The sequence below is a fragment of the Podarcis raffonei genome, chromosome Z (genome assembly GCF_027172205.1).
Source record: "Podarcis raffonei isolate rPodRaf1 chromosome Z, rPodRaf1.pri, whole genome shotgun sequence".
NCBI lineage: Eukaryota > Metazoa > Chordata > Lepidosauria > Squamata > Lacertidae > Podarcis > Podarcis raffonei.
In genome coordinates, this window is record NC_070621.1 from 12986416 (window position 1) to 13003657 (window position 17242).

At 46.8% G+C, this 17242-nt stretch overlaps 1 protein-coding gene across 2 annotated transcripts in view; it reads right to left on the minus strand.

Moving 5' to 3' along the window:
• GOLGA1 (golgin A1) overlaps positions 1–17242 on the minus strand; it is a 41273-nt gene that overhangs the window by 6284 nt on the left and 17747 nt on the right. The window contains exons 12-18 of one of the 2 annotated variants that reach the window (XM_053374355.1): positions 16595–16690; positions 11388–11483; positions 5927–6022; positions 4384–4539; positions 3615–3710; positions 2194–2274; positions 512–614 (exon numbers count right to left, since the gene is read on the minus strand). In XM_053374355.1, the coding sequence (XP_053230330.1) occupies positions 512–614; positions 2194–2274; positions 3615–3710; positions 4384–4539; positions 5927–6022; positions 11388–11483; positions 16595–16690 (724 nt within the window). The remainder of the gene's footprint in view (positions 1–511; positions 615–2193; positions 2275–3614; positions 3711–4383; positions 4540–5926; positions 6023–11387; positions 11484–16594; positions 16691–17242) is intronic. The other variant, XM_053374354.1, reaches the window with a different exon arrangement.

The following is a 17242-nucleotide window of genomic DNA, read 5'->3' on the forward strand; positions in this document are numbered from 1 at the left end:
AGGGAAACCAGTTTAGAAGCAGGGAAGAGAGGGTGGCAAGCAGTCATTAATCAAGAAGCATTCAGTCCAAGAAGCATTCAGTCAGTTCCCCCAATTTTATCCTCACAACAGCCCTGCAAGGTAGCCTAGGCTGAGAGAGGAAACGACTAGCCCAACATCACCCAGCAAAAGATTCGTTGCCAAATGGGGGTTTGATCCTGAGCCTCCCAGGTACTAGTCTGCCATTCCAACAGAACATAATAAAATTCAAAACAGTAACAATTAATTGCACATTTATTCAAAATGCAAGTAAACCTATTTAGTTTAATTAATTCAACAAAACTGATGAACTTGATCCAGTCATTCCATCCACTCTGGACCACTGTTCTAACCTGTGGTGCTCCAGATGCCATTGAACTACAATTTATCCTGAGCTACTGGCAGCTGCTGACGACAGTTGGGAGTCCAACAGAACATGGAGAGCCACATCACCCTCCTTGCTACTAGTAAATTAAGCTTTGCTGGGTCTTACCTTGCCTTAAGTGCTTCAGCTCTTCCTCCCTTTTCTGAAGTGCCTCTCCTTTCTCTGCAATCAGCAGGTCCTTCTCATTCAACAGCACAGTCAGATCCACAAGCTAAGCCACCAGGGGGAAAAAGAAAGGCCATGGACAGGTATGATGTTGCTTCCAGTCCTTGCTTTTCAGACATTCCAAAATGAATGTTTATCATAATCCAACATCATTGTAAGACTGGACCCACTCGAGGGCTATTTTACACTAGGCGTTGGAATGCTATATCAGAAAAGGAGGATGGCAGCCAAAGATGGTGTCCTTTTTGTGCAAAATCTGGTGTAACAGCATGCACAAGCAGAAGTGTCCAGAAAACATATGCTACCTATTACGACACTGGACAAATGTCAGCCCTTGCCAACCTGGGGCCCTCCAGATGTTCTGGACTTCAATGCCAATGTGCTGGCTGAGCTGATGGAAGTTGTGGTCCAAAACATCTGGAGGGCACCAGGCTGGCTGAAACATTTGCACAATGAGCTTTCGTGGCTATTTCCTGTCTTTGCTTTCAGATCTAAAACACCTAACTTTCCCTCCTCCCCTGACCTCACCTCAACACATGATGCTTTTTGACAAATGGCTGTTCACACTTTCAAGGGTGAGATGCAAGCAACACAGGACACCTGTGGAGAGGGCTAACTACTGGCCCTGATGGCTGTGCTCTGACTCTACAGCCAGAGGGAGTAATGCCTCTGAATACCAGTTGCTGGAAGCCACGGGAGGTCTCTCGTGCTCGGGTCCTGCTTGTGGATTTCCCATAGGCATCTGTTGGCCACTAAGGGAAGAGGATGCTGGACCAGAAGGGCCACTGGCCTGATCCAGCAGGTTGTTCTTCTGTTTCCCCCCCACTCCTCTCACAAGCTCACTCAAGTCTCTCTTCCCCTTACACTGTCCTCCATCCCCAAATATCTGGAACACCTTCCCCCCTCTCTAAACTGTTTCTCCTCAAAATCCTCTTTGTCTTGATTAATCCTGATTAACTTTGCTGGACCTCCAAACCTCTTCTGTATCTTCCTAAATTTGCGGATTAAGAATCCACCATTTCCAGACTTAATTTCTACAGCATCCAACACCCTGCTGGAGCTAGAGGAATATGTAACAGGTGAAGAAGGATCAAAGGCTAAAAACGCTCCAGAGCCTCCGTGAAGAAGTGTGACAGATTTCTATGGTGAAAAGTTCTGGCTTCATAGCAGAACAAACCCTGGTCCCCAAAGCCACTGCTTTGGATAAAAGCTCTGCCCAAACACAATTCCCACTTCATAAACAGCAGGGACCAGGTGGGGGAGGACAAGGAAGTGGGGGAGGACTCTATCAGAAGGGGATTTTCCCTAGCCACTGAAATGACTGGTTACCATGAACAGTTAAGTAATGACAGACAGCTTTTACCCAGGCAGTAAAGTCAAGACAGAGGCATCCATTTTAGATTCTCAGCTATTATGGAGACCACCTGCCCATCTCCAAAATGATCCCCTATCACTGCCTGATTTGCAGTCATTCGTGGTGGGCCAGAACTAAGTTATTTGCATTGGCTCTGATTTGACCTGTCAATACCAACACAATGAATGGCTCAGGTGCAGCCTCCCGCCGTGGCCAATCCTGAAGACAAAGCCAACTACACCCACAGTGGGTGCCAAAGGAGTGAGCCCACCTCCTGCTGCAGTTGATGCTCCCTTTGCCCTCGCGTCTCCTCCAGGACTTGGGTGGTTTCAGCGCTACTGCTCAATTCTGCCTGCAAAGCAGTAAAAATCCTGGGGTTAGAGAATGGAGGACTCAGAACGAGAGTAAACTCCCTAAACCCATGCACTGTAGTGTGGAAAAGGCCACCTTCCCAACCACAATTCTAGCCTACTCTCCCTTGGCAAACTACCAAATCCCAAACGAAGGGAAGGCAAAGAGTTGTATCCAGCCAAGTTATACTCAAAAAAAGGTAAAGGTAAATGACCCCTTGACAGTTAAGTCCAGTCAAAGGTGACTATGGGGTGTGGCGCTCATTTTGCCTTTCAGGCCGAGGAAGCCTGACAGCTTTCCGGGTCATGTGGCCAGTATGACTTTACCGCTACTGGTGCACAGAACACCATGACGAGTGCCAGAGTGCATGGAAACACTGTTTACCTTCCCACCACAGTGGTACCTATTTATCTACCTGCACTGGTATGCTTTCAAATTGCTAGGTTGGCAGAAACAGGGGCAGAGCAACAGGAGCTCCGTCACACAGATTCGAACTGTAAGACCTTCTGATCGGCAAGCCCAAGCAGCTCAGTGGTTTAGACTACAGCGCCACCCGCGGGGTCTAGAATAGACCCCAGTTAAGTCATGTCCATCAATTTTAATGGGCCTGCTCTAAGTAACTGGATGCAATCAAAGTCCATTTTAATCAAAGGAAGACGATAGAAACAGAAAGAAGAAATCTCAGTTCAAGGTGGACTACTATTCTGACCTTCAAGGTCACATTACCTTTTGCCCACCCTCTGAGGGCTGCATGCCAGTGGTGGGCAGGGCCTAAATCACCAGCAGGTGTAGCCACACTTAAAACACACACACATCTCTTTCTCCCCCTCATCCCTTCAAATGCTTGAAAAAAGTATTTTAGTTTTTCCAAGGAACTGGTATTGATAGGCAATGCTGCTGGGGAGAGGGAAGTTAACCCTTTACTCCTGAGCTGCTATATCAACAAACAAAACCCCCTCACTTACACAGCAATAATATTTGAAAGGGGGCAAAGTGGGGCAGTGAGGAGTGAGGCCTGGGGTCAGTCCTGAGGGCCAGACAGAGCAGACTTGAGGGCTGCATTCAGCTTTCAGACCCATGCTCCACAGCTCCCCACCCCAGGTTTATAAGGATGCCGGCCCACAGAGGCAGCCGTTGCAACAATCTGCTAGCAACATTTGCAAAACAAAACCCATTAAAACACCTGCAAGTTGACTGAACTGGCTGTCAAAGCTAGCACATTTAGGTAGGGGTCCCTCTCTTCTCTGCTGCACTAGCAGCATAGCTTTTGCTTAACCCAAAAAAGGCAGGATACCAGTTTCCAACAGGCTGGATGGATATGACTGTTAAGAGCACAGATACCTTTAGCCTTCCCAATTCAGATTCTTGCTTCCTTAAGGAACTTTCCAAGTCTTTGCATCTGCCTTTCAGTTCTTCGTTTTCTTTTTCCAGTTGGCTCTAAATGAAAAACAGAACAAAACATTGGACTCATGTAGGAATAAAGATCAAACATTTATTCTTTCTCAGCACTGGAGGTAAAGTTATGCTGGACTGGAGGAAGACTACTGTTGATCCAGGCTCGGAAAATATCGCCTAGCAGGAGGAGAAACAGCTGGGTACCAACCTAGAATGAATACTTGGAATATTTTGATATATATATATATATATAGAGAGAGAGAGAGAGAGATACAGATGGAGAATTGGAAGCCCTTTTTATTTCTCTTTCTTTCCTTAAAAAAAAAAAACTTTCTTCATTCTTTTGTTATTTTTATATTCCTGTTTCTGTTTCTTTTTCTTTCCTTTCCTCTTGCTTCTGGGTTGTTGTTTTTTTTAATGTCCTCTACTGTACACACATGAAGCTGATGGACCCAGTGTGTGAGGAAAAGAAAGGAACATCTCCCAGGGAGGGAGGTTGGGAGAAGAAAAGGAAGCGCCTAGGTGAGGGTCCGCCCCTTTTTGTGTGAGACAAGAGTTAAGATCTACCTTTGAAAGATGGATTTGCATCTTTCTTTCTCTTTCTTTTTTTTATTGTATTGTATTATGAAAAGCTTTAATAAAATCTTATTAAAGAAAAGAACAGAAGTGGCTAGAGAAGATGGACAGTTGCTCTGAAAAGGAGAGCAGGACTCACCATCGTCTGATGCGCAGCCATCCTTTCTGTCTTCTGGTCAGCTTCCAGGGTTGCCATCTGCTCCAGCAGCCTCCCAACCTGCTCTGTGCACTGGTGCTGCACAGCGTAGAGGCCTTCCTGCGCCTGGATTCTCTCCAGCTGCAGATCTGTTTGCTGCTAAGAAAGGACAGAGTGAGAGAGTGGGGTGGGGGAAGAATCTAGTATTGAAACTCCATCAACTCTGCATGTGTTCAGAACAGGTTAAGCAGAGGAAAGTGTGATGAAATAAAATTATATGAATATGTCTTAGCATATATCTATATATGTTAATTCAATTGGCTTACTCCCATTCACATGCTTGATTCTGAAATTATTTCCAGGTCTGTTTTTAGATCTGTAAATTGTTTCGGTCAGAACCAAAACGGCAGAGAGTGAGGAATGGAGGGAATGGGTGTGAAGCCTGTGGTTCTCCAGATGTTGTCAGACTCCCAACACTCATCAGTCATGGGCCGGCACAGCCAATAGTCAGGAATGATGGGATTTGTGATTTAAAATATGGAGGGCCACAGGTTCCCTGTGTCAGGGGAATGTTATTGTGAAGCTTGAGAAATAAATAGGAAACCAGTCTCCTAGAAAGCTTGGGATGAGAAAAGCCTGCAAAACACTTCCGGATTCTCCCCTATATTCTTCAGGGCTAGGACCTTAGGAAAAACAAGCAAACTGAAAAACCCACAATGCCCTTCTCTGCAACTCAAACAGGATGCAGGAATGGCAAAAACAAAGCAAAAAACCCCAACCCTCTGATGGGCCTCTTCTTACATGAGTGGGCCTGGAGCACTTACAAACTGGGAGGCAGCAGTAGTAGCAGCAGCACTGCAATCCAGGAGGTGCCATTTTCATTTCCCACAATGCATCACTCTGGGCATGGTGGAATATGAAAGTGCTGGTGAAAATAATCTAAACGGGGAATCTAGGGCAGACATCTGATGGGGGTCCTGGTAGTTTATTTATTACTTCACAAAATTTATACCATTTGATTATAAAAAAGCAATGCTCAAAACATTTTACAATATGAATAAAACAATGAAATCATCAGGCCGGGGGAACTAAAACCTTCAAAAGACAATCAAAATCAGCAATAAGCTAAAAAGCAGATTAAAACACATATCAATATACTACATGTCTAGGATAGGTTTGCCTTGACAAAACGGTTTTTAGCAGGTGTCAAAAAGATTTGAATGAAGGCACCTGTCTGACATCAGTGGGCAGGGAGTTCAAAAGTGTGGGCGCTGCCACACTACAAGATCGTTTTCCTTCAAATGCAGATTATGTGGTGCCCGCTAACAGTTCCAGTTCCACAGATCAGAGTGGGTGGGTGGGCATATAGGGGGAACAAGATCTTGGAGTTGCCTAAGGATGCATTATAGTGACTCCAGGCATGCCTTGCTCACGTGTCTCTACTGAAGCTCTCAAGTCAAGTAGGAACACTGGGCTATTGTAAGTATTTTCCTCCCCGCTCACATCCTGAAAAGCACTGCCAAAAGCTAGGCCACACTAAACTCACCAGCTTTTGGATCTGCAGCTCTCTCTCTTCCATCTCTTCTTTGCTTTTTGCTGCTGTCTTGTTAGCAAGCTGTAGTGCCTGTTCTAGATCTTTCACCTACAAAGAAAACACAGAGAGCCTTCTTTGAAAGCCAATGTGGTGTAGCAGGTAGAGTGTTGGGCTAGGACCTGTGAGACTAGGGTTCAAATCCTCACTTGGCCATGAAGCTAGCTAGGTCATCTTGGGCCAGTCACTGCCTCTCAAAATAATCTACCTCACAGGGTTCTTATGGAGATGAAACAAGGAAGGGGAGAATCATGTACGCCACCTTGAGCTCCTTGGAGAAAAGGTGGGATATTAAGGAAGTAAATAAATAAAATAAAATAAATAATACTTGTCTTGGGTTTCTGACACCTCAAACTCATAAACAAATTACTGAACCCAATGGGTGTTCCCTAATGGTTCTTCAACACCCTGGAAAAAAGTGACAAGTGGGGTGCTGCAGTGTTCTGTCCTGGACCTGTTGTTGTTTTTCAGTGTCTTTATAAATGACTTGGATGAAGGAATTGAGGGGATGCTCATCAAATCTGCATGTCACACTAAACTGTGAGGGGTCGCTATTGCCACAGAAGACAGGATTCAAAGTGACTTTAACAGATTGGGGAACTGGGACCAAACTAACAAAATGAATTTCGATAAGTACAAGTGGAAGCTTCTGCACTTAGGCGGGAATAACCAGATGCACAAGTACAAGACGGGAGACACCTGGGACTTCTGTCGAGACAAGATGGCAAGCGCCAAGGCCGCACAGAGCTCTTGAGGGCCACCAGCACCAACTACGCTGCCTGGCTGGTCCCTGCGCCACCGCTACTGCCACAATCGGGGGGGGGGGGAGAGACCAGGGGTGCCCAATGCAACAACCAGGGAAGAAAGCCACCAATCACAACGCCTGTACAACTCTATAATTCTACAGCAGCCAACAACCACTACCACCAAAACACCGAACCACAACATCCCCCCACTTCAACAGAACACAGCGCACATCCCAGACGAAGGCCACCAAGACAATCAAGATGGCACTAACCAAGGAGATGCCGAATGACAAGGAAGTCTCAACATTCCCCCCATGATGACAACTGCCCAACAACAAAAGGGACCTGAGGGAAATGGAACTGAATCTAGCAGAACTGTTGAAGAACACAGTTACTCCCCTGAAGACGATAATCAGCGACCTGACCTCTAAAGTGGAGACCCCCACTGGCACCATCTCCACTCTAGAAAAGAAAAACCAGATGCAACTCAAACAAGTACTGTAGAGCAATTCTGAAAGGAAAACACATGTCTGAAAAATAAATTAGCTGATACGGATTGCCGCCAAGAAAAATAAAGCATGGAAGCGAGAATTAAACTAAAAGCCCTTGAAGATTGCAGTAGACGCTGCAATAGCCACTTCTGCAATTTCCCAAAGAAAATGAAGGACAAAAAACTGGCCAATCTCATTGTACGCTGGCTAAAACCCACAATCCCAAACCTGAATCTCAAAGTAGATGATCTGGAAAGGGCACACAGCGCTCTAAGACCCATGCCGAAAACCAACACCCCTCCATGAGACATCATTGTGTGCTTTACCTGCTACAAAAAGAAAGAAGAAATATGGAATAACTTCAGAAACACAACCATTCTCGGATATGGAGAAGGCCCCATCCTGGCCTTTCAGGCTATATCGCAAGAGACCCTAAACCGAAGAAAAAACCTACAACCATGTATCCAAACAAGCAGGAATCAAGTACCAATGGGGCTTCCCCTTTCGCCTCATTGTAACAACTGACACAACACAGCACACAGCCACCAACATTTAGCGAAATCATAAAAGGAGCCCCCATCCCCAAAACCTGGACCTCTTCGAAAATAGTCTCTATCCCAAAACCACTCAAAGATAGCCTCAAAATAGAATCATACCACCCAATCTCATTGATAAACCAAGACTACAAGATATTCACATCAATCCTGGCTAAAAGCCTAAAAATCTTCTTATGCAAACTTATCGTCCTGGACCAAGCAGGTTTTGCCCCTAGTCGCAACATAACAAACCCCATTAGGAAACTACTGAATCTGATAGAACACAGCAAAACGATCAAACTCCTACTGACATCCCTAGACATGTCCCTAGACACCCTTAAAGCCTTTGATTGCTTAGAATGGAAATAGCTATTAGCAGTATTAACTAACATGAAATTTGGCACCAACTTCCTACAAACCCTCAAACAAATGTACTCCCAAACCTCAGCAAAATGCAGAATTAACAATATGGACTCCAATACTATAGCAATCTGAAGAGGCTCTAAAGAAGGACGCCCACTGTCTCCCTTCCTATTCATCCTGGTCCTGGAAACCCTAACAATCCTACTGTGAGCAGCCCCAGATACCAAGGGTATGGAAAGAAAAGGTAAAACCTACAAACTAAGGCTCTTAGCAGACAACCTGCTGGTCATAACACCAGACCCCATAAACAAAGCAACCACCCTAAGTAAAGAACTCAGCACATTCACAATGGTGTTGGCCCTACAAGTAAACTTTGCAAAATCTGAGGCTATGTGCTTCAACACTACCACCTCCCACCCGCATACCCAAAAGGAATTCAACTACATTACAAAGATAAAATTCTGCTGCATTTGAACCTAGGGGTTTAAATAACCAAAGACCTCAACAAACTATACCTCTACAATTACAAGTAGCTGTGGCGACAATTCAACAGAGAATTGAGGAAATGGAACAACACCAGTTTCACCCTCTCAGACAAAATAGCAATGATCAAAATCAGGGGTCAGCAACCTTTTTCAGCCATGGGCCGGTCCACCGTCCCTCAGACCATGTGGTGGGCCAGAATATATTTTGAAAAACAAAACAAAACAAATTCCTATGCCCCACAAATAACCCAGAGATGCATTTTAAATAAAAGGACGCATTCTACTCATGTAAAAATACGCTGATTCCCGGACCGTCCATTGGCCGGATTGAGAAGGCGATTGAGCCACATCCGGCCCCCGGGTCTTAGGTTGCCTACCCCTAATCAAAATGATCACCTTCCCAAAACTAACCTATTTATTCCAAACCCTCCCAATCTGGATTCCCCCAACCCAACTTCAGAAGTGGCAGAAAAAACTACACTTGTTTATTTTCTCACACAAATAGCCAAGAATAAGCCCCAAATACCTGCACCTCCCCTCCTCAGGAGGAGGATGGGGAATCCCCAACACAGAATCAAATTACATCACCAACCATCTATGCCACATAATCCTGCATATTCTAGAAGACAAGGCAAAAAAATGGGTTCACTTGGAGAGAGACTCAATCAAAAACATCCTTGCAACAGCATACCCATTTCTCTAAAACAAACTAGGCAGATTATCCCCATCTGCACTAACCTACTATTCCAACATGCAGCACAAAACATCCAGATGAAAACTTGGCAAACCAAAGGCCTACACTGTTTAAAAGACTTCTACAAAAACAACAAACCCATACCAACACAAGAAATACAAGACAAACTAGGAGACACCCAAATACCTTGGCTAACACATCACCAAATACATGCCCTCTTAAACAACCCAGCAGTTAAATAAGCAGCCACTAGGCCCTTGACCACCTTCGAAAACCACCTCCCAAGAGCAGAGGGACATGGCAAAGGGATGGTATCCACAATATACAAAATACTGGTCTAAAATCCCACAACCCCTCTTGACGCAATCAAAGAACAATGGGAGCTCAACATAAACCTCCCTTTAAGTCCATATCAGCCAAAAGAAGGGAACTCACTCTGAAACTCACCTACAGGTGGTACTTAACACCATGGAAACTAGTGCTGATACACCCAGGAACCTCACCAAGATGCTGAAGAAGCTGCACCTCCTTAGGCACATACCTCCACATGTGACGGGAATGCCCTAAAATCCAACCCTTCTGGACAGCAGTCCTACAAGAGATATGCAAAATAACTAAACAGGTATTAGAACTCACCCAAGAACTGACCTACTGAATATCTTCCAAGATCATAATGTCCACTCACATTATACAGAACTTATAACCCACCTACTCTCAGCAGCCAGAAGCCTCATAGCCAGACACTGGAGAGACCTGTCAGGAGTAAACATGGGCCAATAGTATCAAATTGTATGGGAAACAGCCTTACTAGAAAAGCTATCCAAAAAACTGAAACTGACAGGGGGCAAATAGAAGAGGACGCCTTCACCCCAGTATGGCTCCCCTTTATCCCATACACAGCCCAATGAGACAATGATAAGAATCCACTGATAGCATATGAATCAATCTGGCTTATCTGACCCAACAAACCCTCCCCTCCCCATAAATGCCAACAAACCCCACTGCAGACAACCACAGACAACCAACCACACCCTGCCCCCCCAATACCACTCACTACCAAGGAAATGTAATAAACAAATAGAAAGAGAACCTACCCAGTTGACACTGACACGAACTCCCACACAAACACTATACAAAATAATATAAGCCTCACCACCCCACCCCTCCTCTCCCCCATCTTCTTCCCCAACCTTATACTGTACTCCACACAAATGTCTCACAACAAATGTAACTGATTTGTAAGAAAGACCTGTACAACCTGAAAAAAGAGACAATGCATGTACTTTTGTAAACCAAGAAAATCTTTAAATAAAAAAATAAGGGAGACACCTGGCTTACTAGAAGTATGTGTGAAAAGGCCCTAAGGGTCTTATCGGAGCACAAGCTCAACTTGAGTCAACAGTGAGATGCAGCAGGAAAAAAAGCTAATGCTATTCTAGGCTGCATCAACAGAAGTATAGTGTCCAGGTCAAGGGAAGTCATAGTACCGCTATATTTTGTCTGGGTCAAACCACACCTGAAGTGCTGTGTCCAGTTCTTGTGTACCTTAATTTAAGAAGGATATTGACAAACTGGAATGTGTGTAGAGGAGGGTGACCAAGATGATCAAAGGTTTGGAAACCAAGCCTTATGAGGAATGGTTGAGGAAGTTGGGTATATTTAGCGTGGCTAAGAGGAGACCGAGAGGTGATATGATAGACATCTTCAAATATCTAAAGGGCTGTCACATGGAAGACAGAGCAAACTTGTTTTCTCCTGCTCTGGAATGTAGGATCTGAACCAATGGATTCAATAAAGGAGTTTCCAACTAAACATCAGGAAGAACTTTCTGACAGTAAGAGCTGTTCAGCAGTAGAACGAACTCCTTTGGAAAGTGGTGGATTCTTCTTCCTTGGAGGTTTTAAAGCAAAGGATGGACAGTCATCTGTCATGGATGCTTTGGTTGAGATACTTGCTTTGCAAGAGGTTGGAGCAGATGACCATCTGGATCCCTTCTGACTCTACAATTCTATGATTCTATGCACACACCACCCCAGCCAGCCTGCCTCCCAATTTGGGGAAGAGGAAAGAGATATAGACCAGCTGACATGATGGCCCCTACCTGTGGTGAACTACTTTCCTGGAGGCTCTGCACAAGCTCCTCTCTTACGCTTAGGCACACCTGCCTTTCAGCCAACTGGCAGTTCAGTTTGTCAATCTAGGAGGCAACAGACAGGACCAATGACCCAAAGCCAGGAGAACTGCAGGGTGCAGCTTTCACTGGCTGTACCATGAAGGAGACCACGCTTGAATGTTGTGGGTCTCCCGCCCTCCACTAAGGACCACGACAGAATATAGGGCCAGCAGTGCTGCTACAGTGGGACTTTGGGGTGGAGGTCCAAGTCCTCACTCAGCAGCACAAGCAGGAGGGGACCCCAAATCCAGAGGGGCCACATTTTGAAGCAAGTGAAGTAATGTTTATTATGACCTAAACAGCCCTCTCCCCTCACCCCCCATAAAACCACAAAATCCAGTTTAAAATTACGTAGAGATATAGAGATAGATATAAAAATAAAAATAAATAAAATGCCTGATGCCTTCATTATACACCTTTAGGCACCAGGCAACAACGTCCCTTTTAAACCAGGCCTTTGGTTGATTTGATTGACATCATACGCCCTTTTAAAAAGTGTTGGGGGTGTCATTGGATTGTTGTTTTTATTTTGATTACATATTTTGTGGTTTTATATTCTGCTTTTATTTTGTAAACCGCCCTAAGACCTGCAGGTATAGGGCGGTATATGAAGAAGGAGGAGGAGAAGAAGAAGAAGGAGAAAAAGAAGAAGAGAGATGAGAAGTGCCCTATACAGAATCAGACCATTGGTCCATCTAGTTAAGTACCATCTACCCTGATTGGCTCTCCAGGGTTTCAGGAAGAGTGTTTCTTCCTGCCCTACCTGGAGGATGATGGGGATTGAACCACCTGCGACCTTCAGCATGCAAGGCAGGTACTCTACCACAAAGCTAAGGCCTTTCCCTTGAAAATAAAGAAGGTTCTAGTCCTCACAGTTCTGTATAAATGGCTGAATTAAATAACAAGCTAAGTCTACCAACTGCAGCATTATCTGCACTGACTGCAGCAGTTCTCAAGGCAGTGGTGTTGCAAAGGTGCGCGGGGGCAGGCGGATCACCCCGGGTACCATCCTGAAGGGGGGCAACATTCAGCGCCCCCCCCATGGCTCCCAAGCCTAAAGCTAGCGGCAAAGCAGGGGTGCTTTGCTGCTGCTTTGCCACTTGCTGTAGGCTTGGGAGTTGTGGGCAGGCGGAGGGTGCCGAATGTCACCCCGTTTGGCACCAGGACCTTGCGAGTAGATGCGCACACGCGGGAAATGGCGCCAGAAAGGCTCCTCTCGGCGCAGCTGGGTGAATGAGCGTGAAGCTACAGCATCTCCCAGAAGGGAAGGAGCGAGAGGAGGCGCGTGCGAGAGACGGGGAACACTCCCTCTGCTTCCTCCAGTGACTGACTGCAGGACGAGAAGAGGGGTGGAGGCGCCCCCACGTCTGGTAAGCCACGAGCAAAAGGGCTCAAAATGGAATGCGGCGGCAGGTGTGGGTTGGCTTGCTATTGGATAAGTAGTTTTCTCCCACGCGTGGGAGTCCTCAGCATGAAGCTATGAATGGCACCAGGAAGCTGCATGGGGTGAGGGGTGGGGTGAGATGGCGGGATGAACTGGGGTGAAGGCAGCACGCAGCTCCGTCTCACTGGGGTCTCCTGGTCTGTTTCGTTAAAAAAGGAAAGCGCTCACTTTGAGAAACTGAGTATCCGTCCATCCCTAGTCCTAGATAATCCTTGGGACGGGAAGGCATTTCTTGCCATTGACAGCTGCCGCTACTGCTGCCTTCTCTGTCTGCTACTCGAGGTACCTCCGAGGATGTGGACAGGCTGCTTGGACGAGTGAAACCAACCACCTGTCTCCTGGATCCTTGCCCATCCTGGCTTATAAAAGCTAGCCAGGAAGGACTGGGCAATGGGCTTCGTGGGGTGGTGAATGCTTCCCTCCGTGAGGGAGCCTTCCCAGACCCGCTGAAAGAGGCGGTTATTAAACCGCTTCTTAAAAAGCCATCTTTAGATGCGGCCATGATGGCCAACTATCACCCAGTCTCAAATCTTCCATTCTTGGGCAAGGTGATTGAGCGAGCGGTTGCCGAACAACTCCAGGCACGCCTGGAAGAAGCGGACCATTTGGATCCCTTCCAGTCGGGATTCAGGCCTCATCATGGGACTGAAACTGCCTTGGTCGCACTGGTTGATGATCTCCAGCGGGCTAGGGACAAAGGTGAGAGCTGTTTCCTAGTTCTGCTGGATCTCTCAGCGGCGTTTGATACCATCGACCATAATATCCTTCTGGACCGCCTTGAGGGGCTGGGAGCTGGGGGCACTGTCATACAGTGGTTCCACTCCTTCCTCCTGGGCCGTGTTCAGAAAGTGGTGGTGGGGGATGAGTGTTCAGACCCCTGGGCTCTCACTTGTGGGGTGCCTCAGGGTTCTGTCCTCTCCCCCATGCTTTTCAACATTTACATGCAGCCGCTGGGAGAGGTCATCAGGAGGTTTGGGCTGGGTGTTCATCAGTATGCGGATGATACCCAGCTCTACCTCTCTTTTAAATCAGAACCAGTGAGGGCGGTGAAGGTCCTGTGTGAGTGTCTGGAGGCGGTTGGAGGATGGATGGCGGCTAACAGATTGAGGTTGAATCCTGACAAGACAGTACTGTTTTGGGGGGACAGGAGACGGGCAGGTGTGAAGGATTCCCTGGGGTAACTGTGCCCCTGAAGGACCAGGTGTGCAGCCTAGGAGTCATTTTGGACTCACAGCTATCCATGGAGGCACAGGTCAAATCTGTGTCCAGGGCAGCTGTTTACCAGCTCCATCTGGTATGTAGGCTGAGACCCTATCTGCCTGCAGACTGTCTCGCCAGAGTGGTGCATGCTCTGGTTATCTCCTGCTTGGACTACTGCAATGCACTCTACGTGGGGCTACCTTTGAAGGTGACTCGGAAACTACAACTAATCCAGAATGCGGCAGCTAGACTGGTGACTGGGGGCGGCCGCCGAGACCATATAACACCGGTCTTGAAAGACCTACATTGGCTCCCAGTACGTTTCCGAGCACAATTCAAAGTGTTGGTGCTGACCTTTAAAGCCCTAAACGGCCTCGGTCCAGTATACCTGAAGGAGCGTCTCCACCCCCATCATTCTGCCCGGACGCTGAGGTCCAGCGCCGAGGGCCTTCTGGCGGTTCCCTCATTGCGAGAAGCAAAGCTACAGGGAACCAGGCAGAGGGCCTTCTCGGTAGTGGCGCCCGCCCTGTGGAACGCCCTTCCAGCAGATGTCAAAGCGATAAACAACTACCTGACATTCAGAAGACATCTTAAGGCAGCCCTGTTCAGGGAAGTTTTTAACGTGTGATATTTTACTGTATTTTTGGTTTCTATGGAAGCCGCCCAGAGTGGCTGGGGAGGCCCAGCCAGATGGGCGGGGTATAAATAATAAATTATTATTATTATTTTAAGGTGCCAACCGGCCAGTAATTACTTTCAGCTGGTGGGGTTCCAGGCAGCAGCTTGGGCAGAAGGCGGCTGCTCCAAACAGGAGTGAGCAGGCAGCGCGAAAAGAGCAGCGAAGAAGCACTACTTTCTACAAATAATAATAATGATAATATCTACAACAGCTTCCCTACAGTCTCCTGTCCCCAAGTCGCTGGTGCCCAATGAGCCTCGGTTCTCCTCCCACCATTGATCTGAGCGGATTGCAGCCTATGGCTTCCAATTCCAGCCAATTTATGTGGGAGACAGTCCCAATCCACACAGGGTTTACTTCAGAATAAACACTCTTGGGCTCAGGCCATAACTAGTCATACTAAGGGCTTTACGCACAAGTAACCCGCCTTCTCCCATACTCAAACCCTTCTTCGGGGCAAGTCCCATTCAAATGACCACAACCACAACCCCAAGCCTCTTTCCAAGGAAGGAAATCCCATTGCATTCAGGCCAATAATAATAATAATAATAATAATAACAACTTTTGAGTAATCTCGTCTGGTTCGAAGTCCTGATTTCTTGTTTTAGCATGAGGGTTTCAAGTGTACTTAAGATATGGAATGTGGCTGCAAGCAGCCTTGCTAGGGAGTAACTCTCGCCATGCTCAGTGAGGAAGGAAACATGCATAGGATCCCACTGCGAGGACGCTTGCTAGCCGAGCTGGATACTTCCGAGTAAGCACACTTGGGGCTGCACCCTCTCAGGTCCAGAATTGGCCCAACCCAATTCAGTGGAAGCCCTCAATTTCTGAATTTTGTGGGGAATGCTGGGGGTGGGGGATGATTTGGGGATGGCAGCTGGGCTGCTTTCAAGGTCGACTCCTTACTCAGGAGTAAGTTCCTTAGACATCCATTTTACTTGATGTGAGTGATCTACAGGAACACGTCCCTTGGGTCAGCTTGCAAGCGCCATCCTATATGTTCACTCAGAAGTAGTCCAACTGCGTCCAATGAGCCTTACAGTCAGGGGTGTAGGCAGGGCTAGGCAGGGGGGCAGGGGCAAGGGGGTGGACTGCCCCAGGTATCACTGACTCCCAAGTCTACCTCGAGCTGTCAATGTGGGGAGAGGGCGTGACAAAAAAAATTCCGCATTGGGTACCATCTGACCTTGCTACGCCTCTGTCTCAAGGATTTCAGGACTGGGACTTTCCCAGCCTTACCTGGAGATATTGGGGACTGAACTGGGGGCCCTCTAAATTCAATGTAGATGCACTCCTGTTGAGCTACAGCCCATTCTTAGGGGTGATTATGTGAGGGATCGCTCAAAAGATGTGATTCCTGCCCCCTCAACCAGTCCAAAGTGGTACAACCCAGGGCACACAGCACTTCGTGCCTTTCCTGAACATGTGCTTCACTCACACCTTCCTACTGAAACCAAGTCCTAGATCAGAAATATTTATTATTATTTTTATTAAACAGGTGCTGTGGCCTGGAAAGGCTGCCGCTTGCCCTGTAAACCATCTCCTCCAAATATATAAAAGGTTGGTTGCAGATACTCAGCAGCCAAGGAAAAGCACTCAGCACATGCTCAGAGAAACTCTATTCCTACTACATCACAAGTTCCAGGGCAGAGCAATGGACCTGAAAACCATGAGAAGAGAGTCCCTCCAAACTGAGTACCTGGCTTGACCAAGCCAAGAGGAATCCCCAACCCCAGAAAGTATGAGAAGGCTGTAATTCACCAACCACCAAGCAGCATCCCAGGTTTCAGAAAGCAATCCTGCCCTGTGTACCTGAGTCTCCAGAAGACTTAAACTCTCTGCATGGCTTGTCCGTGCAGCTGAAAGCTGCTGCCTGGCCTCCTCCAGTCTCTGTTCCAGAGCACTTTTCTAGAAAGGGGAGAAAATGCAATGACTACTAATATTATTGTTACTATGGCTTTTATGTGTTGATGTCTCACAACTTGGTGGCCCTCCAAGCAGTCAACAAAATACAATGGAAAAAGAACAGACAAAAATACAAATAAATTAATAAAAGTACAGAGCAACCATGCAAATGAAACAGAGAATCATTAAGCAAGAGTTTTCTACATGGCATCATTAAAAGTCTGCAGCCAAAACTGTAATAGAATTGGAAAATGCTGCAGAAAAGTAGGGAAAGGGTCATAGCTTAATGGCAGAGCATCTGCCTTGCAGAAGGTCCCAGGTTCAATCCCAAATTGTATCTCCAGCTAGGGCTGGGAAATACTCCTGCTGGAAATCCTGGAAAGCCCCTGCCAGCCAGTGTAGGCAGCACTGAGCCAGATGGACCAACAGTCTCACTCAAAATGAGGCAGGTTCTAGTGCTCCTAGAAGTTAAGTAGGAAGCTATGTGAGGGAAGAACTGTGCAGCAGGAACTGTCCTGTCTTCGTGGCCTTGATGCTGTCACCAGATCTGACCCT